The sequence below is a fragment of the Cavia porcellus genome, unplaced genomic scaffold, assembly GCF_034190915.1.
Source record: "Cavia porcellus strain 051 isolate PalLab524CR breed Dunkin Hartley unplaced genomic scaffold, mCavPor4.1 scaffold_23, whole genome shotgun sequence".
NCBI classification, from domain to species: Eukaryota; Metazoa; Chordata; class Mammalia; order Rodentia; family Caviidae; genus Cavia; species Cavia porcellus.
In genome coordinates this window covers 41,538,547-41,565,521 of record NW_026947506.1, presented here as the reverse complement: position 1 = coordinate 41,565,521, position 26,975 = coordinate 41,538,547, and the positions used below count along the sequence as shown (strand labels likewise).

General features: G+C 52.2%; 2 protein-coding genes and 1 long non-coding RNA gene across 7 annotated transcripts in view; all 3 read left to right on the top strand.

The window, feature by feature from the left end:
• Positions 1–1,948, top strand: part of Dtx2 (deltex E3 ubiquitin ligase 2) — a 32,880-nt gene extending 30,932 nt beyond the window's left edge. For all 4 annotated transcript variants that reach the window (XM_003470116.5, XM_013152694.3, XM_063234278.1 and 1 more), the window contains 2 exons: positions 373–462; positions 1,377–1,948. In XM_003470116.5, the coding sequence (XP_003470164.1) occupies positions 373–462; positions 1,377–1,604 (318 nt within the window). In that variant the 3' untranslated portion in view covers positions 1,605–1,948. The remainder of the gene's footprint in view (positions 1–372; positions 463–1,376) is intronic.
• A 2,313-nt stretch (positions 1,949–4,261) lies between these two features.
• Positions 4,262–9,239, top strand: Upk3b (uroplakin 3B). 2 transcript variants are annotated; one of them, XM_023565158.2, is made up of 6 exons: positions 4,262–4,851; positions 5,009–5,158; positions 5,487–5,712; positions 6,482–6,561; positions 7,359–7,488; positions 7,870–9,239. In XM_023565158.2, the coding sequence occupies exons 1-6, from the start codon at positions 4,779–4,781 to the stop codon at positions 8,027–8,029; spliced, it is 819 nt and encodes a 272-aa protein (XP_023420926.2). In that variant the 5' UTR covers positions 4,262–4,778; the 3' UTR covers positions 8,030–9,239. The 2 variants fall into 2 exon arrangements, with proteins under 2 accessions (XP_023420926.2, XP_063090347.1); XM_063234277.1 differs by lacking the exon at positions 4,262–4,851 and having other exon boundaries at positions 5,042–5,171.
• Positions 9,240–23,233: 13,994 nt separating this feature from the next.
• Positions 23,234–25,740, top strand: LOC134472372 (uncharacterized). Its single transcript, XR_010042177.1, has 3 exons — positions 23,234–24,211; positions 24,393–24,456; positions 24,769–25,740. It is a non-coding gene; the product is annotated as an uncharacterized LOC134472372 (long non-coding RNA).
• The last annotated feature ends 1,235 nt before the right edge of the window (positions 25,741–26,975 follow it).

Genomic DNA, 26,975 nt, shown 5'->3' with positions numbered 1-26,975 from the left:
CTACCCTTCCCCCTTTTACCCAGTTTGCCACCCAGAGGGCCACTTCTTAGAGCCAGCTATGACCTGCTGAGCCTTTGTCATGTGTGGGGTGACTGAGGAAGGCCCTAAGAGCGTGGTGCCCAGAGGGCTACCAGAGAAGCAGGCAGGCCCATGTTGGCCCTTGCAGGGTTCCCAGTATCACCTGGGAAAGAGAAGGGTAGTGGGCGAAGTTGGAGGGAGGCCGGGTGTGGGCAGAGGCCTTCCTGACCTTGGGCCTTGAGTACAGGCATAGACCCAGCCAGGAAGGCTAGGGGCTGATGCCCCAGCTCTGTGCCTGTCAGCCTCTGCAGCAGGTTGCTGCCACAGCCCTCCCATCCTGTGTTCCTCCTGCAGGGCCCTGAACACCCCAACCCTGGGAAGCCATTTACCGCCAGAGGGTTCCCCCGCCAGTGCTACCTCCCAGACAATGCCCAGGGCCGAAAGGTAAGGCCCCTCAGCCACGCATCTGCCGTGGCTTACCATTTGGTGCAGGGATGACAAGACCCAAGGGCGAGGCCTGCATACAGTGCTTCCCCCAGGACCCGCTGAGGACCCAGGGGCAGTGCTGTGGCATCGCAGGCTTCCTGCTTTTCGGAGTTGGGGTCATGAGAAGCCACAGGAGGACTGGGGACCCCTGTGGCTGAGCTGTTCTGACTGCCTGAGACCCTACAGGAGGCCTGAAAGAGCCTTCCAGGGGACAGCAGCAGGTGGAGGCTGAAGGCCAGGCTGCCCTCTGTCCAGCCCTAAGTAGTGGGATGCTAATGGGAAGGGGACGCCTTTGGCACCCTGAAGCCACAGGAAGGGCTCCTGTGGATTAAGAACCACTGTTCTGGCCGCTGGGTGGTCCCTGGGCTCTTTGTTCCCCTCATTGCTGGAGATGGAACCTAGTACCTCACCTGGCAAATCCCCTATCATCGAGCCACATCCCCAGCCCGGAGCCAGGACCCTTAGGGGGCCAGGAACAGAGGCTGGTTAGGCAGTGGGGATGCAGAGGCAGAGCCCTGGGTACCAGCAGGGAGGGCAGCAGGCAGTGCATCCAGGATGGATTGTGTTAAGGACAGCGGATTTGGGCACTGCCTGGGCTCTGCCCCAAGTGGCCGTGTAGGTGGCAGTGCCCACTGCTTGCTTAGAGGGGGCCGCCTGGCCAGGCTGAGACTAGCATGAGAGCCCATGGTACTGGTGGGTCTGCAACTGGAGTCCTGGGGATCCCACTGGCGGGTTAGGGCGCTATACTGGTTGAGCTTACTTCCGAGGGAGGAGGTGGAGGAGCAGGGCCCCCAGCACATTGTTTAGTAGACTCCCGCTCTGCCCTTCCTTTTCTCTCCTCTCCCTCCCTTTCACCCCAACTCTCCCTGCAGGTCCTGGAGCTCCTGAAGGTGGCCTGGAAGAGGCGACTCATCTTCACAATCGGGACGTCCAACACCACAGGCGAGACAGACACCGTAGTGTGGAACGAGATCCACCACAAAACGGAGATGGACCGCAACGTGACTGGCCACGGCTACCCTGACCCCAACTACCTGCAGAATGTGCTGGCTGAGCTGGCCGCACAGGGAGTGACCGAGGACTGCCTGGAGCAGCAGTGACCCACAGTGCCACTCGGTGTGCCTCTGCTGGCCACCCTGGCCCCTAGGCTGCCCTGAGAGGCTGGAACACAAGTCGAGGGCAGCTCTCAAAGCCAGCTGTGCCCACCTCTCCTGCTCCCCTCAGGCAGGGATCTGCATGGGCGCTGGGCAGCCCTGGGAGGAGGACTTGGGGGGCTTACGATGCAGCTACCTCATCAGGGACGGCCGTATCCTCGAGGCTGCTCTGGGCCCCAGCACCAGGCCTGGCAGGAGAGGAGCTGGTCCTCCTCAGCCAGGCAGGCACAGGCCCTGGGTCTGCTTCTTATACCTCACATTTTATTTGCAATAAAGGCGCAATAGCCAAAGTTGCAGGCCCGCTGTGTGCCTTATTGGGTGAGGGTTGCGTGTGCATGTGCCACATCTGACCCCCAAGGACAGCCGCCTTACATCTGTTACTCTCCTGGGAAGGGAGGCCCAGACCGTGGTGTGGTTGCATCGAGCCCAGCCCGCACACATCCTCACCTGCTGTGTGCAGAGCCTGTCGTCCCTGTCCTCCAGGAGACTGGTATGAAGCAGGTTCCCACAGGGCCTGTCCTCCCATGTCCGTGTCACAGGAGAAGAAAGGGGTCCAAAGGTGGACTCGGGGCTCAGGAGGAGCAGACACCCTGTCCTGTCCTTGGTGCTGGCTCAGTAGGAACAACTGTGGCTCAGGCCTGGAGGGCCACCCACCACAGTATGGCTGTTGTGAGCCTGAGGTGTACTTTCTGTCTCGTGAGCCCCTTGTTTAAAAAAAAAAAGTTTCACTACAGAATACAAAGAATGTATTAATTAGAACATTTTCTTCACCTAAAGTTTATTCTTTTTTTTGTATATTGAGGATTGAGCCCAGGGCCTTCATACTGAGTTATATCCTTAGGCAGTGGTGACAAACTTATGGCACGTATGCTGCAGCAGGAGGCCATTTGTGTCATGGAAAGCTCTAAAACTTTCTAAAATTTCACCATCGCTGCTCTATGCTCAGGGCCTCACTAAGTTGCTAACGTTTCCCAAGCTGGGCTTTGACTTGTGATCCTCTGGCCTCAGCCTCCCAGAGTAGGGAGTTAGAGACGTACTGTCTTAGCCATTGTTCCTAGGTGTGATCTTGCACGCTGATAATCTCAGCATTCGGGAGGCTGAGGTAGGAAGATCATTGTGAGTTCAAGGCTAGCCTGCACTGCACGGTGAGACTGTCTTAAGCAAAAAGACACATTAAAATGGCCTGGTAGTGTGAGTCTAAGTGATTGCCTCAGGAATAAGTTACCCCATGCAGAAAGGACAGTGAGACTTCAGTAGGGACCCCCATCTTGGCTGGGTCTCAGACATGGTTGGTTCTCCATTTGAGACTTGCCACACTCACAGGGCCTCAGCACAGAGTTATGAGGCCCAGATGCTGTTGCCCTCATGGCTTCTCCAGAGCCTGAGTACTCACCACTGATGGCATCAAGAATTAGGACACAGAAAATACTTGTAAGTCATACACTGCTGAGAAGCCAGAACATTAAAAGAACTCAATTTAACAACAAAACCAAACCAAAGAAAGTTAAGGCCAAATGGGGCATGGTAGTGTCACCTGTAATGCCAGCACTTTGGTGGCTGAGCCAGGAGGATCACTGCAAGGTTGAGGCCATCCTGGGCTACACAGTTCAAGCTTGCCTGAACTCCATAGTGAGATCCTGTCTCTATAAGAAAAATCAGGCATGGTCATGCATACTTAGCATCCTGGAGGCTGAGGCAGGAGAGTTGCAAGCTCAAGGCCAGTTTCAGCAATTTAGCAATTCCCTGTCCCCAAAAATCTACAAAAGGGGCTGGGAAAATAACTCAGTGCAAAAACCCTAGGATCAGTCTCCATCACCAGCGTGGGGTGGGGTGAGCCACAGTTGTTCCTACTCAGCCAGCACCAAGGACAGGACAGGGGTGCAACTCATAGGAAGAGCATTTGTCTGGTATGTGCCAAGGAAGGCCTTGGATTCAGTTTCTGCATTAGAATAAAAACAGTAAACAACTTGACTAGGTTTCTTTCTGCAGACAGATACCTGAAAGGATGTTTAATGTCAGTCAAAAATTGCAAATCAAAACTATATGGATATGGAGAAACCAGACCCAACTAGTAGAAATATTAATGCAGCTGCTTTGGGGAACAGACAGTTCCTCAAAAAGAGGGTGACCGTGTGGGTAATTCCACTTCCAGGGATAAACCCAGGCGGTTTTACCAGAACAGGGCCATGCCAGCACGAGTATGCAAATGCACAGTGTCCTGTGATTCACAACGAAGTAGAAAGACCCAAACACCCACCTGCCAATGAGTCAGAAAACCGCTGTCCAAGTCACAGGCTATTACTCAGCCTTAGAAAGGAACAGAGCCCCAGTGCAAAACCAGAGGCTTTGTGATCCCACTGTGAAACCCTTAGAGCAAATCCGAAGTGGCCAGAGCTGAGCGTAGCTAGGGGAAGGGGAATGGGGAGTGTTGGTAAAGACACAGTGTTTGTTTTTGGGGTGCTGGAGGGCTCTGGAATGAGTGGTGAGGATAGTACAGCCCTGGAGATGTGAGCAATCCCTGCGATGTGGGTTTTATAGTATATGACTTACAGCTAAAATATATAGAGGGTGTGGCCCGAGGCGGTTGGGTGAGTTGGAAGGCTTGGATGGGCTCTACAGTCCAGTATCTTTCGGTGTGGAAGGAAACTGAGGCTGGGGTACTGTGGCCCCTGCTCCAGCGGGGCCTTGGGTGTGGAGTGGGCAGGTTGGGGAGGCCCTGCCCTTGGCTCCCCATCCTCTCCCTGGGTGGGGGTGTACACAAAGGGGTGCTCCAGGTACCTGGGGCGCAGGAATCCCAGGCATGTGGCTCAGGGCCCAGATTTTGGGGGGCCTCCTCCCCCTGCCTGGGAGGCTGGGTGGGGCCCCATTCCAGCCTGGAGACCTAGGTGCCGGGCATTTGTGGCCGCCCTGAGCCCCGGTACTGGCCCGCCCACATCAGAACCCACCCAGTCCCCTCTCAGTGCTGGGCTGGACGCGGGAGGAGTGGGGTTCTTGTGCGTGTGCTGGTCCTTCCTGCCCTCCTTGAAGAACCAGCTCCTCCAGGCCTGAGGGGCTGGGGCAGGGTGCAGCCTGAGGTGACCAGACCAGCCCCCAACTTCCGGTGCTCAGTCTGCTTTGATCATGGGACTCCCTCGGAATCCTGGGCTGCTGCTCCTCTGGGTGACGCCATGGCTGCAGCCCAGATTGTGCCTGGGTGAGTTGGGGCCCCGGAGGGAACCGAGGTGCTTGGCACCCATGGCAGATTGGGTCCTGGCAGCCTTTGGATTGGAACAGGCAGTCCCTGGGTGGGGCAGGGAGTCCCCGGGACCCTCGTGCTGACCTCTACTGCTCACCTTTGTCTTTGGGCACAGAGCTGGTCCCATACATGCCACAGATCACAGCCTGGGACCTGGAAGGGAGGGTCACAGCCACTACATTCTCCCTGGAGCAGCCTCGCTGTGTCTTTGATGGGCGTGCCGGTGCCAACGACACCATCTGGCTGGTGGTGGCCTTCAGCAATGGTGTGCGGTGCAGGTCTGGGGTCTGGGGTAGGGAGTGAGGGCCCAAGGGGGAGGTTCAGAATCCTGGGAGCCCCTCAAAAACACCTGCAGTTGCATGCCAGCTGGGAGTCCCTGCAGGGTGGGTGCTGAAGACGATGTGGGCTTTATCCAGGGCTCTGAGGGTATGCCAGAAGCCTGTCCTGTCTCTGGACTTGATGGTGGGAGGTGTTAGGGATCAGGGCTGCAGGCTCAGGTTGGGGGTGCCCAGGGCTGGTGAAGGCAGCCTGCTGGTCACTAGAACAAGGCCTGTCTCCCCGTCACCCCTTCTATCCGTCCCTCTGTCCTGCAGCCTCCAGGAACTTCCAGAACCCGCAGACCTTGGCCGAGATCCCTACCTCCCCACAGCTGCTGACCAATGGCTACTACATGACACTGCCCTTGTCCCCGGACCAGCTGCCCTGTGAGGACCCATCGGGTAGCAGTGGCGGGGTCCCCTTGCTTCGAGTAGGCAATGACTTCAACTGTCAACAGCAGCCCTACTGCAATACTCCCCTCCCCGGCCCAGGGCCTTACAGGTGGGTGGTCTGAGCGGCCCTAGGGCCCCAGGGTTGGGCTGTGCTGTGCTGGGTGAGGGGCAGAGTCCTGGGATTATAGGCCTTCACTACTGCATCCTGCTTCCTATCCCATTTTACAGATGAAGAAACTGAGGCACAGAGTGCCAGGTGACCTGCTGAGGTTGGGGTGGAACTGGGATGGGAAAGCCGGTGACTCCTTGGTGTCCAGTTGGGGGCCAGTGAGGAGAGGCCAGGAGGAGTGGGGAAGGCAAGGCCTGCAGAGGAGAAACCAGGCCTCATCCACCCAGCCTCCACTGCCCTCTCACCCAGCCACCAGCAATCCACTCCCCCAGCCCCACCCACCAGGCCTTCAGCCTCACCCTTTGCCTCCATTCCCTGCAGCCAATGTTTCCAGCCTGCTGCACCCCACCACACACTATTCAGATCTCTTCCAATCTACTGTGGATCCCCAGGCCCTGACCACATCCCTCCTCACCACTGAGCCTTTGGTGGTGGTGGTGGTGGTGGGGTCTTGACCCCACAGGCCAGCACTTTAGTCCACTGGCAGGCCAGGGACACCAGCCCTGTGCACTTTGCTGGGGTTCCTGGCCTGGCCTGGCCTGACAGCTGTCTGCAGAGCAACTGCCCAGTCAGATGGAGGCTGCCGGTGTAGGTCACAAGACAAAAGGGGCCTCTGAGGGTTCTTGGGGCCCCAGTTTAGACACACCCTGCCTGAGATGGGTGATGCCTAGGAGTCTCAGCCCTGCTCCTCACTGTCTTCTGTCCTCAGTGTGAAGTTCCTCCTAACCGATGTTGCTGGCTCCTCCAAGGCTGAGACCAAGTGGTCAGACATTATTACTCTCCGCCAAGGTAGTGCTGGGGGTCAGGGGCTCAGCCATGCGGCCTGGGGTCAGCATTGTCGTTCTGTTCGCCCCCAAGCATCTGTCAGCCCTTGGGTGTCCAGGCCCCAGGCCTGTCACAGGCAGACACAGCCTCCCTTCTTGCAGGTCAGGGGTGGGAGTTGCCTGGGAGATGGGCAGCCAAGGTGGTTGGGTGGGGATTCTGTCATCTGAAGGCCTTAAATGCCAGGCTCCAGGGAGCAGGGTGGTGACATGGTCTGCAGCTACTGTGCTTGTGTGTGGGGCAGTGGTGGGGCATGGGTGAGAATGGTCTAGAACAGGGGTCTCCAAACCTTGTGTCCTTGGACCAGTATGGTCTGTAGCCTGTAAGAACGGACTGCACAGCAGTAGGTGAGGAGAAAGCAAAGCTTCAAGTTTCCAGCCTCAAATCATCATCTGGGCGCCGCCTTCAGTCAGCCTAGCTAGGCATTGGATTCTCCTAGGAGCGCGTTCCTGCTGTGAACTGCGCAAGCGCGGGATCCAGGGTCCGCGCTCCCTATGAGAATCTGGTGTATTACTAATAAAGTAATGAGCTTGAAACATCCAGAAACCATCAATAGCAGCCAACCCACTTCTGGGGGAAAAACTTTTCAATGAAATTGGTCCCTGGTGTCAGAAATGTTGGAGATCGCTGGCCTAGGGGATCGCTGGTCTAGTGGATCGTTGATCTAGTGGAGGCCAGACTATTGGATAGTCCAGCTGGGCTGAGGGGGATGGGGCAGCCCAGCCGGGAGATTAGTGGCCGCTCTGAGCAGTCCCCGTGTCCAGGGAAGGCCCCGGGCTCCATCGACACGTGGCCCGGGCGTCGCAGTGGCTGTATGGTCGTCATCACCTCCATCCTCTTGTCTCTGGCCGGTCTCCTGCTCCTGGCCTTCCTGGCAGCCTCCACCGTGCGTTTGTGAGTGATAGCACCCACAGGCCCCTCTCCCATCCAGAATCCCTCACCTGTCACTGTCCCCACTGTTGATTCTGAGCTGCAGGAGGCCCCTTCTCACCTGGGAGGCTGGGAGGTGATCTAAGACAGGTCAGGAGCAGCCATCACTGTCCTTCACTATGTTCTCTGCCAGGCCCTTCTCCTGGGCCTCAACTCTTCTCTATGAGCCCTGGGAGTTTGGGGAATTGGCTCAGGGGTAACCCTCGGGTGGCACCTGGAAGAGGCAGGGAGGTGTGAGCAGGGGCTGCAGGGTGAGTGCGCTGGGTAGGGGAAGCAGTGGCAGTCCCAGACTTGGTGGCCTCCAGTGGCCAGGAGCACAGCACCGCCTCCTCCTTTCCTGTCCAGCTCCAGCCTGTGGTGGCCCGAGGAGGTCCCCGAGCAGCTGCGGATCGGCTCCTTTATGGGGAAGCGCTACATGACCCACCACATCCCACCCAGTGAGGCCGCCACCTTGCCTGTGGGATGTGAACCAGGCCTGGACCCCCTCCCTAGCCTCAGCCCGTAGCCTGGCCTCTGTGCCCCCAGGCCTCTTCCCAGGGCACCCTGACCCATCCATGCAACAAGACCTCAAGCAACGGTCACTACACTGCATCATCCACTGCCCCGGGAAGGCTTGCAGCAGACAGTCCGTGAGGCTCGCCAGGGTTTTGGGTCAATCACCTGACAATCTTTTTCTTGCTCTCCTAGTAGCCACAGTGTGTTTTCCTGTGGTCCAGGGGAGGAATACTGGGCTTACATAGCCAATCCACCTCTGCTCAGACCGCTAACAGGGATGGACAAGCCACCATCCTAAAAATTCTCCATTCTATAGAAAGCAAAAATCCTAATACACTATTCTGCCAGGCCCTTGTATTTTTATGCATTTGCAAGAGTGATCTAAACTAAATATTACCTCTCATTTTGTATATCCTCCTTTATGTGTAGCCCAATTACAGCAGGATTCTAGCCCATGCATGTCAGCTGTAGATTAGGCTTGGAAAATACAACTATCTAAGGGGCAATTCACTTTACTGACCTTAACTTTTATTCCCTCAGATGGTAACATTATTGGAGATTTAAACCTAATATTCCTATCTGTATTCCAGAAGTTCATGCCCCTCATTTTGAAGAAGGTGATTTGGGCCCTTGGCAGTCTTGCAGAGACCCATACCGTGGATGGGTTCATGGAAGTTTAATTAGTCCTTTATAGACCCGTATCCTAGAGGATTCCTTATGGAAGCAGATTGAAATTGGCCTGAGATTTCCTTTTCAGGCTCTCCGGACAATACAGTGTCCTCAGAAGCCCTGTCTACTGTTATGTGGTCAGGTAGATTAGGCTTATTATCAATGACAAGGCTGGACCCAGACAGCATACTTTATGGAAATTAACCCTGCCTTTTCACAGTGGACTACCCCAGACTGGGCATCTGCAGCCAGTAAATGGAGGAAAAGTCAAAAATAATATTATAAGATCATAGGTGTATAAGAATAAACATATGTATTTATGATCCTGACATGCTGTTAATAGGAAAGAGTAGCGACAAAACATTTTCATATACTAATTGGTATCTAGTCCATTGTATCAAACCCAAACTTCTTTTTAGGGACTCCACAATAATAATCATCAGCAGGATGCCTGGAGTTTGGCTTCCAGTCAATCTAATGGAGCTTTGGTATCATTCACTTACCACCCTCTGGGTAGAGACTTTAATTAAAAGATTTAGCAATCAAACCGAGAGGATGCTTGGACTGATTATTTCAGGGATTACTTCCCTAGTTCTTTTGATAGCCAGCACAGCTATTGGCTCCAGGACTTTAGCCCATTAAGTACCAACTGCTCACTTTGTAGATAATTGGACAAAAACTGCTGATGAGAGCTAAAAGATTCAATGAGAAGTTGATATAAAATTGCAAACCCAAGTGGGTTCTAAAAACTTCTGTCCTGTGGATGGGAGATCAGATTGAAAGTTTACAGTTACAGGGCTGGGGATTTAGCTCAGTGGCATAAGTGCCTGCCTTGCAAGCAGGCGGTCATGAGTTTGATCTCCAATACTGATTTTAAAAAAAAAGTTTACAGTTACAGAAGGGTTTTAAAATGTCATGATAACATGACTCACTTTTGTATCACCCCATTAACACATAACCAAAGCCTGCATCCTTGGGCAATGATGGAAAAACATATATAAGGAGCAGTCCATCAAAATATTACTATGGATACAGATACTCTTCAGAGACTAGTGCTGTCTACATCACAACAGACAGTTACTTTTGATACCCAAATTAAAGATCAGGATAAATTTACTGATGCTATAGGACAATTAGATCCATTCATATATCTCAAGGCTCACTTTTGGATTTATATTGGAATTAATGTGCTCATTCTTTGGTTTATAACTCTTCTCATTAAAGTCTGTCAGAGAGGATTCACAACTCAGAGATGCCTAGAGGCCGTGCAACTGTGGCTCACATTTGCATAAAAAGACAAGGAAGGGGGAGATGTAGAGGATGACCTGGGCTTCTCTCCTTGAATAAGTAACAATTGCTGCAACATTAGTTAAATTGAGTCTTATTTCCATATACTGATATGTATAGAGCGGGCTGTGTTATTCCCTTTTCCCTTTAGTTGGCTCTAAGTGGCCTTATTTGCATAAAGCTAGCTAAGGTATTGTGTAATCCTTGAGTCAACCTGACAGTGTCCTGTTTCCTCACACAGTGCTCTCTGTAAGAGATTGAGCTCAGCAGGATGGCAGAGCCGTTGGGCTCCAGGAGTGTCAGCTGGGTATGAGCCTCAAAGTAAGTGGCTAGGATGTCACAGGGCACAAAAGTTTATGTATCAGAAACTTACACAAAAGTTATGTATCAGAAGCAACAATCTCCCTAAAACCATTCAAATGCTGCCCTAATTGAGTTATACAGACTGATCCTTCTGCACATCATTTTCCCTGCATATTTCGGAGATGCTTTCCTCCCCACCTGGCTGGCCAGCTTGAGTTACTCACATAGTTCCCGCCATCCTCACTGTCATTCATCCCCGAGCCACCCTGGTCTTCACAAGATAAATTCTGGGAGAGGCCTTGGGTCAGGACCTTTGTCCATATATTCTCACTTGGATAGAACTTAGGACCCCTTGGCTGCCCATAACTTTGAATATATTTTAGTGTATTTATTCTTTTTTTTTTTTTTTTTTTTTTTTTTTTTGCAATACCGGAGATCGAACTCATGACCTTGCAGTTGCCAGGCAGGTGCTTATACTGCTCAGCTAAATCCCCAGCCCTGTGTATTTACTCTTGCCGTGGGTTACATGGGAGGTGATTAATTATAATTAACTCATTGGGATTCCAATAATATTTCTATGGGATTACAAATATAACTTTCTAGGGACCAGGGGTTTAGCTCAGCGGCGTAAGTGCCTGCTTGGCAAATGCGAGGTTGTGAGTTCAATCCCTGGCACCAAAAAAAAAAAAAAACTGGCAATATGACTTTCTAGAGTATGAGGTGAACTGAAAAAAGGATTACAATATTTGGATTACAATATATAATATTGAGATTTCAGTCTCAAGACACCCCAACTGCCTGGAATCCACCCAGGTGTCTGTGAGGGCCCCAGGTGTCAGCCTGTGCGTCCCAGCCTGCCCCACCCTGCTCTGCAGGCCCTCCTCAGGGGAGAGTCTGCAGGCAGTGGACCAGCCTACATGACCGGGAACTTTAGATCACAGGGAGGAAACTGAGGCCCTGAGATGACTCCTTGATTGCTATCCCCACTTGTGCTTTTGGGGTGCCTCATCTCCTAGGTCACAGAAACACCTGCTTGCTCATTTCAGGGCCAACAGCTAGCAGGTGTTTGTGCAGCGTGTGTGGGGTGGACTCAATTGTGCTCTACCTGGGTAGGGAGTTGGGCTGGGCCCATCCTGGGGCCTATGGGGCCTGAGCTACCCTAATCCCATCCAAAAACTGGGGGTGAAATGCAGAATTTAGGGGCACGCCTGTAATCCCAGCACGAGGGAGGAGGATTGTTGAGATTTCAAGTCCAGCCTGAGCTACAAAGTGAGCTCAAGGCCAGCCTGAACTGCATGGGGGGGGGGGGATTAGGGACATCTATGTTGTCCCTGGGGATTAACTTTTCCTGAGATGGGGACTCAGATGCCAGAAGGTCAGGCAGTGTAGACAGATGTTATGACCACCTAATTACAAGTTCTGGCCACCACTTCAAGCCCTCCGCCAAGGGATGTCTGTGGTCCTCATCTTTTGTTGAACACCTGCTGTATGCCACACACAGTGTTAGCGGCAGGGGCTCAGGCAGAGCCGGTCCTGACCTTGGGTTCTTCCTGAGCTGGCTCTCAGATAATCAGGGGACCAAAAGTGACCCCGTACAGTTGTGGGTCTGTCACAACTTTAGTCACTTTCTTTTTGGCTCACACTTCCTCAGGTAGTCGCTGCAGTGGGCTCTTGCGGGGGTCAAGAGACACCCCACCCTGAGAAAGTATCTCAGCAGATCCTGCCCCAGCCCCAAGCGTTATCAACTACTCCCTGTGGGTAGTTCCCGCATCGCCACACGAGGGCGCCAGTGCACCGCGGCCAGCCCTCCATAGGCCGGTGGGCCCGCGGGCTCCTCCTGTCCCAGCCCCGTTGTTCCCTGCCTGAGGCCCTACTGTGCTCCCTTCGATCGCCCCGCAGTCCGGTTACCTAAAGAGAAACGTTTGTGAATGACTCGCGTGCGTGCCCTGTCCAACCAGCCACAGGGTGTCCTCTAGGACACCCTGCTTGTTCTCCTTGGCGGTGAATAAATGTGATCTGGTCCTCTAACTGGACCGGCCTGGATTGCCGTCCCTGCTTGCGCTTTTGGGTGACCCCTCTCCAAGTCACAGAGGAAGCCCCCACTCGGATTGTAGGGCCAGGCAGCTGTACTGTGTGCAGTGAACGTGAATCCCTCCAGGCACCCGCTTTGGGGAAAGATCCCTGCTCCTGCAGAGGGCAGCAGACTCCAGACCCAAAGCCACCTGAGGCAGCCACTGTGCCAGGCTCTGCAGGTCCAACTATGGCCTGGCCTCCCCTCTCTCCCTGGGAGCCTGTAGTGTTCCTGGCTCCTAAACAACCCCAGTTTAAGAGGACCTGGCTGCCTGGGGCCTCACCGGGAAACTGTCACCCAGCAGACATAGGAACACGAGGACTCCCTGCTGGATTAGTGGGGGCTTCCTTGGGGTGCTTTCCAAGCAAAACTTGGAAGGGCACTTGGAAGTTAAGGCTGTCCAGGGACAAGGACAGGGAGAAGTAATAAGAGCCCAGGCGTAAACTGTCCCAGCCTGCAGTGGCACAGGCCTGCAGCACTCGAGTAGACAAGGGGGCTGAAGAGGAAGGGATGGACCCCAGGAAGGTTCAGAGGCCGTAGAAACTAAGTGAGCAACAGCTAGGAATCCACACTTGGTCTGTCCTCTTTCTTCTTTCTTTCTCTCATTTTTTTTCCTTCCCTTAAAAAAAAAAAAAAAAAAAAGTTGAACCCAAGGCTTTCACACTGAGCTACATCCCCAAAGCCTTATCTATTTTAAAATGGATTTTGCTAAATTGCCCAGGCCAGGAGCTCAGGCTTTAGCTCAGCGGCGTAAGTGCTTGCTTGGCAAATGCAAGGTCGTGAGTTCAATCCCCGGCACCAAATAAATAAATAAATTGCCCAGGCCAGGATCAAATTTGCAATCCTCCTGCCTCAGCCTCTCCAAGTGCTGGGATGAGAGGCACTCACCACCACACCCAGCTAGGCCTGGGTTTCTGACCCTAGCAGAACAGAAGCCCATTTTGCCCCAACAGTGCCCACACCATGCTGCAGTTTGCCCCTCTGCAGGCCCCAGGAGGCAGGCTTCTGGGAACATCCTCTTAACAGCTGCTGGTGCCCTCAGGAGCATTAGCAAACAGCTAATCCTTTATGAAGCTGGAAGCCTGCTTCAGGTCAGCAGGGGGCTGACCCTGCCGGGTTGTTCAGGCCACCATGCCAAAATGTTATAGAACCCAGGGTCACTGCCCAGCATGGGCACAGACAGCCACGCTGGGGAGTCGGGCCAGGCATGCTGCCTCATGGCGCATGCTAATCCTGCTGGCTTGTGACAGCCCTGAGCGGAGCAGAGAGTGAGGCCCACCGTGTGAAGAGCCTTCCAGTTAGTGCTGAGGTGTATTTGGGGCAGCGCCCTGAAAGCCACTGGCCTGTGCATGAATGGCTCAAGGCTTAAAAGTGAGTTCAATGCAGATTGTGACTCATGGGCCCAGAACCAGACAGACACAGCAGGTGGGGAACAGGCGCCAGGCTCCCTCTCCTCTTGCTCTGACTTGGGGTCTCCCATTACCCCGAGTCCCAGGCTAGCTGGCACTCTGGTGGGAGGGGGGTGGCAGCACTGCTGGCCTCCCACTTCTGTTCCTGACCCCACACATCCATTTTCCTCCCTTTAAAAAAATTGGACCCAGGGCCTTCACACTCAGCTACATCCCCAGAGTCTTATTTATTTTAAAATGAGTTTTCTAAATTGAAGGCCCAGATTACAACCCCAATCCCATTCATTATACCTCTGCTTGGAACATTCAAGGACTCCATGCTGCAAGAGCAGAATTTAGGTTCTCCATCTGGGCACAAGGGCCCAGGACTCACCCCTTCCTCCCTGTATTCAGCCCTGCAGACCCTCAATTATTCTCTCACGCCACAGACCCTTTGCACATGCTTTCCTCTCTCTAAGAGCCACTTGTAACTTGGCTCTGTAGTCCTATAGTCACTTCCCCAGTGCCAGCGACCTTAGCTCTCCAGAGTCCTGCACTTTTCCTTTCCAGGAGGATTTTTTTTCTGAAGTTTGATACTCAAAACTGAGCCCAGGGCCTTGTGCATTCTGAGTGTACACTCTTATCACTGGCCACTCCCCTGGCCCCTGAAATCAGGAGCTTTTGCATTTCTCTAGCTAGACTGAAAGCCCAACAGGGAAGAGACCAATCATGTCTGGCCTCCCGGAGTCTGCACAGTGCCAGCCCTTGGTAGATACACAATGAAGATTTGTTAACTGAAGGCATTTCTTTTTTTTTTTTTTTTTTTTTACTTTTGCTTTTTTATCGGTACCAGGGATCGAACTCACAACCACACACTTGCAAGGCAGGTGCTTATGCCACTGAGCTAAATCCCCAGCCCCTAACCGAAGGCATTTTACACACACACACACACACACACACACACACACACACACACACACAGTTAAGCTGAGCTTGGTGGTCTATGCTTGTAATTCTACTACTCTGGCAGGCTGAGACAGGAAGATCACAGATTCTAGTCTAGCTTGGGCAACCCTGTGTCTAAATGAGAAATAAAAAAAGCGCTGGGATATAGCTCAGTGCAAAGCCCCTGGGTTCAATTTCCAGTACCAAAAATAAAAAAAGAAAGAAAGAAAGGTGCCAGGGGTATAGCTCAGTGGCACAGCGCCTGCCTGGGAGGCACCAAGGTCATGAGTTTGATTCCGGTACAAAAAAAAAGGAAGAGAGAGAAGAAAGAGAGCTTAGAGAGAGAGAGAGAGAGAGAGAGAGAGAGAGAGAGAGAGCTAGATGGGAGTCTCGCAGCACATGGCCCTTTCTTTCTGCCTGGCTCTTGGCCCCTGAGCGTAATCTAGGGTGGAAGAGGCGGCAGCAGCCCTTAGCTTTACCGCTCACACCCTTTCCCCTCTGTACCCATGCATTTCTTAGTCATTCGTAACTGGGTGGAGCTGCGTTCCAGGGTCCAGTCCGGTGGGGTTGGTTTTGACAGGACAGCTGCCAGGAGGTGCAGCCTCCAGGGCTCGGGAATCCCCATGCTGAGTGCTCTCAGCTGCCAACAGCGAGCACTGGCTCCATGGTTAGGTTTGAAGGAGGCTGAGGAGCTTGGAGAGGCCACTCCTGGGTTATAGACAGAGAAATTAGTAGAAGTATTATAGACAGTCACAGGACCAGAGCCGCTGGCAGTCAGGGCGGAAGATAAGAATGCATCCCTTGAAGGAAGGCAGGCTTCAAGATAAAGATGGAATAACTAACCCTATGTATCTCCCTGAGGGATAAACAATAAGGATCCATATTTATTTATTTATTGTCTTTTTTGAGACGGAGTCTCACTATGCAGTGCAGGCTGGCCTGAACTCACTTTGTAGCTCAGGCTGGTCTCTCACAGCGATCCGCCTGCTTCAGCCTCCAAGTGCTGGGATTACAGGAGTGCACCACCACGTCCGGCTAATGATCCATATTGCAAACAGTCATCAGTCACCCCAGCAGGTGACAGGACCTCCTGACCCATCCTTTCCCAAAAAAGGTCCTTGTTTTTTTTTTTTTTTTTTTTTAATTTTATTTAAGGAGAAAAGAAAAAAAAAAAAAAGCAGAGAAAGGGTACAAGTTATACAGATTTACAGAAAAAAAAATAAACAGTAGGAAATCACTAGTTAATGGATTACATATTGTCATCTTAGAAATAATTGTTCAAGTCACAAAATTAAAGCTTGTAAAGTGGACATTCCAACAATGATACTGCAAACAGTTCTGTTCAATGATCCAATAAAACTCTGTGATATCATTTTCTATCTTATACACTTAAATATACATGCAGTTATATAGTTTAGAGCACTTTCTTTTCCTCTCTTTTGTACAATGACTATTACACATTTTGGGTTTCATTGCTCCTACGGTTCTCATTACTTTTTTGGAAGAGAGTAAAACCAAATGTGACATAACAGAACAGAATCGGTCAAGTCAAAAGGGTGGACATAATAGATAATGTAAAAACATAATACAAGGTGATCAACAATGGTTACCATAATGCCTCCCGCTATCTCTAAAAGAATTGCCTATATCCTTAGTTATAATACGATTGAACAAAACAGTAAAGAATAAAACCGACAAAACCAAAACATTGGAGACATTGTAGGTCTTCAAAAGTAGATAAAAGTCAACGAGAATGGGCGTTAAAGGTCCTTGTTCTTTCCATGCTACATGACTGGCTTCCTCACTGGATCAACATTACTTCAGTGACTATACTTGTAATCTTATTGATCGTAGTTGTGTCACACTTTGTGCCCATTTCGTGATTTTGCTCTGTAAAATTTCCTTTGAGAAGTAGGCTTGTGGGCAACCTGCTTTCTGGGTCCCCTCCTGTCTCACTCAGGCAGGTGCTGTATTTCCCACAATAAAATTTCCTACTCTTAACCTCTGTTGTTCCTTAGAAAACATTCTTTGACTTCGGGAAACACAAACTCAGTGTATTTGACATCTAGCATTTTCCCTATGTCATAGGGACATTTACCATTTAGATTACAGTGTCCTGGCACAGGTGTGATGACTGGAGGGCACCTGGCTGTAAGGGAGCCTGGGAAGTCACTCGCACTGGCAGCTGTTGAGGGCGGAGTTTCTCAGACCTATGGTTAGTGCCTAGGCTGGGCTCAAACTTGTCATCCTCCTGCTGCCGCCTCCCAAAGTGCTGGGATAACAGGCATGTGCCACCGTACTTGGTTCTCTGAGATGCTTTCTGTTATTTCAGAGGATGAAACTGTCATCTTGACCATGCATTGCTGTCACATTAGAGCCCTCAGCCCCTTCCCCAGGCTTGGAGGCACAGGTCACTCTGCAGAGTTTATGGGACACAGCTGGATGGCACAGTGGCCCTGAAGCCAGCCCACTGCCTTCCTGGAGCCCAAGATGTCCCTGCCAGAAGCAGCCTGGAAGCACAGAGGCCAGGTGGTGCCCCCTTCTCCAGGGGGACAACAGGACCCAAGAGCAGGGGGACCTCACTGTTCACTCTGTGCCCCACCCCAGCACCCACTGCAGAGCAGGGTACAGGCCGGGGACCCAGCCCAGGTGCCTGCCAGGAGCTCAGATCCAGTCCCTGTCCCTGCTCCCTAAGTGGACAAGGAGGCTCCTCCTCATTACAGACTGAGCTGGTGTCCTCTCCAGAGTCCAGTGCTGCACCTCCGCTATGACTGGGCGCAGGGGTGAAGCCTTAGGAGAGGTGACAAAGTTGAAATGCACCCCTGACCACCTCACATCCCTAGAATAGATCAGGACACAGGAGCCCTGGGGCATGCGTGCACAGTGGAAAGACAGGGCGGCCCAGGAGATGCCAGCCCTGAAGGGCTGCAGCTCCACCGGGACCTGCAGCCTCCAGAATGCCAAGGACACATCTGGGGTTGAAACCACCCAGAGGGCGGAGGGCACAGGGCGGCTGGCAGTGCTACAGTCTGTGTTTAACTAACTGGCAGTCAACAGGTCAGAAAAGGAAGAGGCCAAGGATCTCAGGCAGAAGAATACAAAGGCAAAGGACTGGATGTGGCCTGGGTGGTGGACTTGCACCGCCCCCTTCCTGGCCCTGGCCCTGGCTAGCCCCTGCTGGGCTCCAGGTACTGCTCTTCCTCGGTAGCTAGGGAAGCCGTATTCCAGGCCCCTTGCTTGTCCCAGCCCAGATGGTCCTGACTCCTGGGGACAGAGAGGACTTCACTTGCTGTCTGTCCCCACCACGCATCCCTGCCTGTCTTCCCTGGCCTTAGCTGCTCCTCTGTAAAGTGAGCATTCAGTCCAGGAGGTCTTATGCTGCTTCTCGGCTCAACCCTGTGGGTGGCCCTGGAGTTACTCACGGGGAGAATGTTGCCCTTGACAGGCGTTCTTTCCCGGCCTCTCTCCCGCTCAGGGACTGAGAGGGACATCCCACTGATCATCCCGCCTCTTCCTTTCCTTCTCCAGCCCCCTCCCATTCCCCCTTGGATGGCAGAGGCAACCCAAAGTCCCCAAGTGCGTTTCATGCACCCTGGGACTCCCAGCCCTGCCTGTGGCTCAGCCTGGGATCCACAGGGCAGGGGCAGATGGGTAGTGGCTGGGAGTGAGGTCAGAACATCTGACACCTCTGAGCGCCTCTTCCTCCAGGGCCTCGAGCCAGGCATAGCTGGGGACCGGGATGGGACCTGGCCTAGGAAGCCCACTGCAGAGGGGAGGATTGTGCCTGCTGGTCCAGCCTAGGGGCAGGTCCCCAGCGGGCGTCCTGGAGGTGGTGGCCCTGAGCTGGAGGGTAGAGGAGAAGAGGGAATCATACATCGCTGTGGATGTGTTGAGGGGCTCAGTCATTTGGGCTGAGGAGGTGTGGAACTAGGGGAATATCATAGTTTGGCACAACTAATGCCGTTTTGTGCTTTGTATTTGACCCAGAAAAGTGGAAAATTACTCAGGGTACAAGTCCCATGAGAAAAGCAGAATGAGCTGCACCCAAAGGAGAAACATTAACCTGCTCAACAAAGAAGCAATACAGGTGTCAACCAAAAATTAATGTAAGATTCTAGCTAAACTGTTTCTAGCAGGATGTCTTGCTTTGCAGTTTTTTGCTTTGAATGCCCTGTAACCCTCCAGTTCAGGGCTGTTCATTTGGACTGAAACCGGGGTCCACAGGTGGTTGCTGAGCTCAGCTAATACAATTCTAAATTTACCAGTTCGGCTGCTTGGATTCCTATATTGCTCAGGAAGCCACTTCAGGTTTGGAGGGTAACACAGTGTCTTGGCCACTTTCTTATTGCTGGGACAAAATACCCAACAGTCACACTTTAAAAGCAAGAGGTTTACTTAGGCTCACAGTTCCAGAAGCTTCAGTCCATGGTTGGCTGACTCAGAAGTAGAAAGATCATGGTGGGGAGGCCTGGGCGGATGCAAGGTGCTCACTTCATGGTGGCCAGGCAGCAAAGCCCGGAGGAAGGCCTGCCCTTCCTGAGCTGTGATTCAGCTTTGCACTCCTTACTGGAGAAAGGCACTGATCAGCATAGCGCCCCCTGACCCAACTACCTTCTAAAGTCCCCACCTCGGAACACAGACTTTGGGGGACGTTTTTGGTCTAAACCAAATAGGAACGGTGGCCTGGGCAAAGCTTGGGAGGCCCCAAAGCCACCACAAGTAGCTGAGCGACACCTGGGACTTCCCAATGGGGCGGAGCAAGCTGAGTCTAAGAAGGAGGAGTGAGAGGCAGGGAGGGGCAAGCCCCGGGTTTGGGGTGACACAGGCCTGGGGGACAGTGTCTCCGATGGGCAGGGGCAGGATGCTGCTGGGTGACTGTAGGACTTAGCTTCCCTCTGTCTCCACAGTAGTAGCCAGTGTCCGTCACTCAGGCTTCAGTGCAAAGGCCTCCAGAACCTCAGAGAAGCTTTGGAAACTTCGAGCCATGGAGTCCTTGTTTCAAGCTAAGATCTGCACAAGCCAGGATGGCAGATCAATTTAGACAGGGTCTTTGCCACACTGCCCTTGCCTCTCACCTGCAGGAACACTTTTGCCAGCACCAGCAAACCCACCACCAAGATGCTCCCTCCTCAGGGCCATGGTGGTTTGCTCTAAGGATGGGCACCGGGACACATCTGCCCATCCCTGGGCACACACAGCACCTCCCACTAAAAGCAGGATCCCTCTCTCCCCTTGCCTCTGGGCTGGATGGTGGCTTGTTCTGCCATACTTTTGTCTTCTTGGGATTGTTTTTGCCACATAAGGAAATTTAGGCTTAGGATGGAACATTGAGTGATGAGCAGAAAGACAAAGGAAGAGGGAGGAAGAGAGAGAGAGAGAGAGAGAGAGAGAGAGAGAGAGAGAGAGAGAGATGCTTTCCCAGTAGCTCTTTGCTGTACAGCCATCCCAAATATGTCAGCAAAGCTGAGCTCACAGCTGAATGCAACTCCATGAGCTTCCCAGATGCCCAGACAGTGCAGAGCTGATGAACTGCCCAGCTGAGCCCCATCCACCTCCAAAATAGTGACAGCTGATCAAATGGTTTTTTTTTAAGGTTCAGTGTTTTGGAGGATTTGTTATGCAGCCGCAGTCAGCATATCCAGGACCTTTGGCTCTGCCGAGCCTCTATTCAGTCTTGGGTTGCTCCATGGATCTGCCTCTTCTGATTCATCTGGGACCCGCTTATGTAACCTTGTCAGGGTTCCAGGGTCTCCTTGCCTAAGAAACCCCGCTTTGATGACTCTCACCTCCAGAGCCTACTCGATTCCTCGAAGCCTGTATGCTATGGCTTAGACCTGGGTGTCCCCCCCAACGCCTCCAGCATTCGGAAGGAGACTGGGTCATGGGGCACCATACTGAATGTGCTATTAGGAGATGGGGCCTCGTTAGAGGTGGTCGCTGTGTAACCCGAAAGGGTCTGCCTCCCTCCCCCACGGCCCCCTTCTCTTGCCGCTTCGTGACCTCCATGATGTGAGCAACTTTTTTCCACTAGACCCTTCTACAGTGCTGTTTGTGTTTTAGGACCAGCTGACCACAGACTGAAACCCCTCAAACCCATGAGCCAGAATAAACTTCTAAGTTGTGAGGGCCAGATATTGTGTCTCAGTGATGAGAGGAGTGACCAAGACACTATCACCACCTGCCGTCCTCTCATTTCTGTCCAAGGCTGTCCTTCCTCAAGGGCAGGACCTGGTTCCTGTTTTCTGAGGAGCCACAGTGCCTGGCTCAGAACATGAGCTCTAGACTCCCTATGGAAAGCATGAGTGGACAAAATTCTCAGCCTTTTTCAACTGCTGTAGAGCACTTGCCCATAGCCCACATCCACAAGAGCCTTGGCACCTAGAAAATGAGGGTTGGGGATGTCACTCAGGGGTAGAACTCTCACCTTGTATGCACAAGTTCCTGGGTTTGATCCCCAGCACCACACACAACCCAAAAGAGAGAAAGTTTAGAAAATAGACCCTTAGTTGGAGACAGTGGCATGCATCTGTAATTTTAGCAGTCTGGGAGGCCGAGGCAGGAGGATCACAAATTTGAGCTCAGTCTGGGCAACCTAGTGAATTACCTCAAAACAAGGAGCATGTGTGGAGATGTGGCTCATTGCAAAGGCCCTGGGTTCGGTCCTTAGCATCTACTTCTGAGAACTACACACGCAGGACCGGGAGGGGCTGAACCGCCAGAGACTGTTGGTCTTCCCCACTGCCCTCAGTGCCCAAAAAGCTCCAACAGCTCTGGGGAGAGGCCCAGGGGCCAAGCTGGAGGAGCCTAGAAGGTCTGGGTCATCGGGCATCGCTGCCTGCCCAGACTCAGCCCTAGTCCCTGGGCCGGGCCTCTGTGCCCAGGGTGTGGGAAGGGCCCTTTCCGCTCAAAGGCACAAGTTTGTCGGGTGCCTTTCTGAGCACAGGTGTGGCAGTTGCCATGGGGCTGGGCCTGTGTTTGGTAAACGGCGCTGGGTGGACCTGTGGGAGATTCTACTGCCTGCCCTGTGGGTGGGGGACACCGGGCCCTTGAGTCACCCAATGGTGCACAGCAGGGTGGGTCCCAGGGAAGATTCTTTACCAAGGCCTAGGACCCTTTCCTCTTACGTGGTCCCCACATCTGGAGAAGGATCAGGAGGATGGGGCCCTGCTCAGAAGCCAGCTTAGAGCTGTAGAGTGGATGCCAGCCAAGGCCATCTGGGCAGACCCACAGAGCAGAGAAAGGCCACTTTATCAGTCCAACGGTAATGGGAGGTCAGGTGGCACCTGGCTGTAATCCCAGCACTCAGGAGGCTGAGGCAGGAGAATCCTTGCAAGCTCAAGGCCAGCCTGCATTACATAGAAAGACCCTGTCTTAAAAATGAAAATGAATGCCAGGGACATAGCTCAGTGGCACAGCGCCTGCCTGGCAAGCACAAGATCATGAGTTCGATTTCTGGTACAGAAAGTAAAAAAGAAAGAAAGAAAGAAAGAAAGAAAGAAAGAAAATGAAAAGCTATTGGGCATGGTGCCACATGCATATAATCCCAGATACCTGAGGGACCATTTCAAAATCAGCCTGGCAAGAAGCCTTAGCAAGAAAGACCCTGTCGGCTGGATGTGGTGGTGCAAACCTATAATCCCAGCACTAGGGAGGCTGAGGCAGGAGGATTGCTGTGAATTTGAGGCCCACCTGGACTACAGAGTAAGACGCTCTCTCAAAACAAAAACAAACACGAAGAGGCACCCTGTCTCTAAACAAAAATAGACAGAGATTTAGTTCAGCAGCAGAGTGCTTGCCTAGCATGGGTGAACCCTGAGCTCCACATCCAGTACCCCAAAAATGAAAACCCAAACCAGCTATTGGCCACAAATCTGTGTGCGGCCTTGGCCAAGGACTAAGGATGAAGGAAGGGATGGTGGGGTGGCTGGGGGGAGACTGCACAGACCTGACCCAGTCCGGGCAGCGATTGACCTGCAGTTACTTTTTATCCTGTACATTCATTGGATCACTGCCCCTCCTTGAAATATGAATTTATAACCTAAATATTGATTTACTTATTGATTTACTTTCTTCTGCAATACCAGGGGTTGAACCAGCTGAACTGTCAAATCATCGGTCACCAAGCCCTAGCACTGCCACACTCCACACCACCACACCTCCTGCACCACAGGCTGGCTGTGCCCGCACTCTGGCCTGGAATCTGTCTGTGCCTTGTGTCCCTTGTTTCCCCCTCTTGTCACCAAAGGTTCTTGGCAAAGGCGGGCCTCAGGAGCTCTGTGACCCCTGCTGTGCTGCTAGAAACCAGCATGCAGTATTTAGTGGATCATGGGTGCTTAAGCCCTGTCATTCTGCGGCTTTACTCTTGGCTAAGAGTCCCGTGTGTACCCAAGGAGACGCGTATGAGTGCGCCCCCTGCAGGCTGACCATGCTGTTGGAGACTCCAGAGTGTCAGGGTTGTTAGCAAAGCAAATTTCGGCCAGGGGTGGGAGTCAGGGGTGTGTGTGGGAGTGGGGGTGGGGTGGGGGTGTGTCCGGGTGTAGAAAGGGGGCCAACTGCTCACTGTACATCCGGTGGAGTTTGATGTGCAGTGAATAAATTTTAGGATAATTTACAGAATAGAGACTGTAGCACAAACCCATTTAAAGTAAAGACACTGAGTGGAGTGTGGTGGCACAGGCCTATAATCCCAGCACTCAGGAAGCTGAGGCAGGAGGATCCTTATGAATTCGAGATCAGCCTGTGCTACAAAGTGAGCTCAAGGCCAGCCTGAGCTGCATAGCAAGACCCTGTCTCAAAAAACAAACAAAACAAAATAAAATAAAGATACTGGGTTGAGGGAAAATACTGTGCCCCCCCCCAAAAAAAGTGTGTGTGGAGAGAGAGCAGTGTCTGTGTGTGAGGTGTGAGGAGACCCAGTTTGACCCCCAGCTCTGCCGACCCTGCATGGAGTGCAGGGCCCCCTCCCTGCCGGGCCCAGTCCTCAGCTGTGTGATGAGATTACTCACAGCTCCTGCCTTGCCCACCTCTGGAACCCAAGGAGGGGATGAGCCCATGAGTAAGAGTGCTTCGGCCAGGAAAACAAGTGCTTCCGTGTTCCCGTGTCGGCTCTCAACTGCCTTCAAGGTGTGTGTGCGTGTGTGTGTAGTACTGGGATCACACCCAGGGCTCGTGAAAATGACCTGTAACCCCAGCCCTGGGTGTGTGCCTTGTATTTGTATCTCTGTGCGCACACACACGTGCACACAGACACAGAGTATGCACACATATATCAAGTGTTACTCTCTACACAGACACACACAACCACACACAGATATTTACAGCAGCTTCTGTCAAGTGAAAAGATGCCAATATGTCCTCATCCACCTTAGGACAGATCTGTCACTGAGCGACTTCCGGCTCTTCCCCAAACCCGAAATGACTGGGAAGGGAAAACATTTGAATCAGTTCAAGACACTGAGGCAGCCACAGCAAAGCAGTTAAAGACACATGACAGAGGGCTGCAGCCCTGCTTCAGAAAGTGACAAGAACGGTAAGTGTGTTCTATTTGAGGGGCACAGTTTGTACTTACTTTTCAGTACCGAAATCGAATTCAGAACCTTGCACTTGCCAGGCAGGTGCTTGTGCCGCTGAGTCATACCCCTGGCTGCTGAGGGGGTGCTATTTGGAGGGTGATTTATTGCAATGTGTCATTTACTTTTTTCTTTTCTTAGCAGGATGAAGGGTCAGTGCCAGCAGGCTGAGGATCTGCCCTGGAGCCAGGAAGCAACACTCAAGGTAAGGACCAGAGCTCCCCTGAAGAGAACCACAGCCATCCTCAGCGACAGTGAGGACCAGTTTTGCTTTTCTTCTTTTCTTTCTTTCCTTCATTCTTTCTTGTTTTCTTGAGACCTGAGCAGTGCAGGGTCTCCCTGTGTAGTACAGTGCAGGCTGGCCTTAAACTTGCCTCTGTAGCCCAGGCTGGCCTTAAACTCACAGTGATCCTCCTGCGTCAGCCTCCCAAGTGCTGGGATTACAGCACTCACCACCATACCTGGTTACAATACATTTTTAAAAGTTTACATATTCACCATATTTTTGTCACCTCAGGCCATATGTGGTGGATTAACTCATGGTCAGTTTATAACACCCAGCTGAACTGAATCAGCGTGGCTCTGGACATGAAAGGATTTTTGCCAACAGCATAAAAAGGGAACCGGAGAGGAAGATAATGCGCTGTTGATTCTCCTGGAAAAGTTTGTCACACTGGCTCTCCTGATATGAAAGTTGTTCTCATCGCTGGAGGAGCTCGGGTCATCTCTGTCTCTGAGGATGGCTGTGGTTCTCATTGGGGGAGCTCTGGCCTTACCTTGAGTGTGGCTTCCTGGCTCCAGAGCAGATCCCTCAGCCTGCCGGCACTGATCCTTCATCCTGTTGGTGCAGACTTTCTAGCTTCCACGCTGACCTTTGGGCCTTCCCAGTGCAGATCCTTGATACAGACTCACATGAGACATTGTCGGGGGCTCCAGGCCTCTAGCTGAACTCATGGAGGACATTGCCATGGGATCCGGGGCCTTAGTTGATCCTTTGGTCTCTCGTGCATGGACAGATCACTTTTACTCTTCTGCATTTGACTGGGTGAATTTATTTGTTTTGAGGGTTTTGTTTTGTTTTGTCTTTTTGAGACATGGTCTCACAGTAAAGTTCAGGTTGGTCTTGGGCTCACTTTGCAGTCCAGGCTGGTCTCGAATTTGCAAGGTTCCTCCTGCCTCAGCCTCTCAAGTGCTAGAACTATAGGCATGTGCCACCATGCCTAGCTTTTTGGGTGAATATTATAAAATTCTATATATTATATGTCCTGTATTAAGTCTATTCCCTTACAAACCCTGACTACAATACCATAATATATGAAAATGTGAACCTACACATTCTGTCAAAAAATACACACAAATTCAGCAGTTCACCATAGTAATGAAAATCTGGGAGCTAACGGCCACCACTATGAGCACCTCTTGTAATTGTAGAGACCAAATGCAACATGTATTCATCTCACAATGTCTCAATAAATTTAGTATTAAAATATTTATACAAGTTTTTCTTTTCCTGACGTATCATCTTACCAGCATCTTAAACTTTTGAGCTCTGTGTTTCACATGAAAAATCCCCACTGTTAAGCTTTGCTCCATTTATATTATTATTAAGAACACAGTGTAAAATTACCTACAGGCTATGTGCATAAGGCTTTATGAAGCAAGAGAGTCTTGTGTTTAGGCCCGAATCTGTTCCCCAAGGTACCCCCTTAGGCATATGCAAATATTCCAAACTCTGAAAGAAGAAAATGGAATTCAAACACTTCTGGTCTGGCAGGTCCCGCGCCCTGGGGAGGGAGCGGGAGCAGGAACGGCATGGTCCAGCCCAGGTCTTCACGACAATGTGTTGTGTCAGGGGGTCTCAGCAGCCCCAAGACAGTAGATTCTCAGGGGACTGGGCGCAGGTGACTCACCAATGCCACATCGATCTGCATAAGGACCTCAGCTTCTGGGGATGTTGGCACCCGAAGAGGATCCTGCTGCCAGTGCCCCAAGGATGCTGAGGGTCCCCAGGGAGTAGAGACCAGATCCTGCCTTCCCCAGGCCTTCAGCTGGAGGAGGGGACAGATGTCGGACACGTGCAGGGAGGCACTTGGCATCACAGTACTCTAGCTGTGTCAGTGACTGTGAGACAGAGGAGCATGCTGGGGGTGGGGGGCGGGCATTGGGAGGGAAGGGTGGGCACCAAGGCCGACTTCTGGGTGCACCAACCTCGAGGGTGGGACTGGGGGAGGGACGCTAGCTGTGTCTGGAAAGCTAGTGAGACCCTTTAGAGGACACTGGCCCAAGCAAGGCCACGAGACCCTTCTCAGGCTGGCATAGCGGTGCATACCTCTGACCCCAGTGCAAAGGCCCTGGCTTCAATGCTCAAGGCCATGGAGACCCTTCTCAGCCTGTGACCCCAGCAATCTGAGAGGCTGAGGCTGGAGGATCGAAAGAGACTCTGTTTCAGAAACAAATTGTAAAAAGGGCTGGAGCGATAGCTCAGAGCAAAGGCCCAGGACCACACACACATACACACACAGATACAATTACTACATGTAAACTTAAAAATTACAAAACATAAAAAAAGTCATCTTGTCTCTGAGGCTCACTCTATGACACTTGCATGGCTTAGGGTCCCTTGTGTTGGAGCCTGGACCCCAATTATAGGCATGTGCTGCCAGGATCGCCCAGGATGGTCTCTCCCCTCAGATCCTGTGTCCTGGTGCAGGATGTAGGTTGCTG

Coding starts and splice junctions, on each gene's coding strand:
- Upk3b (XM_023565158.2), top strand. CDS start 4,779: ATGGGACTCCCTCGGAATCCTGGGCTGCTGCTCCTCTGGGTGACGCCA. Junction 5,159..5,486: donor GGTGGTGGCCTTCAGCAATG/GTGTGCGGTGCA, acceptor TCTGTCCTGCAG/CCTCCAGGAACTTCCAGAAC. Junction 7,489..7,869: donor GCAGCCTCCACCGTGCGTTT/GTGAGTGATAGC, acceptor TTTCCTGTCCAG/CTCCAGCCTGTGGTGGCCCG.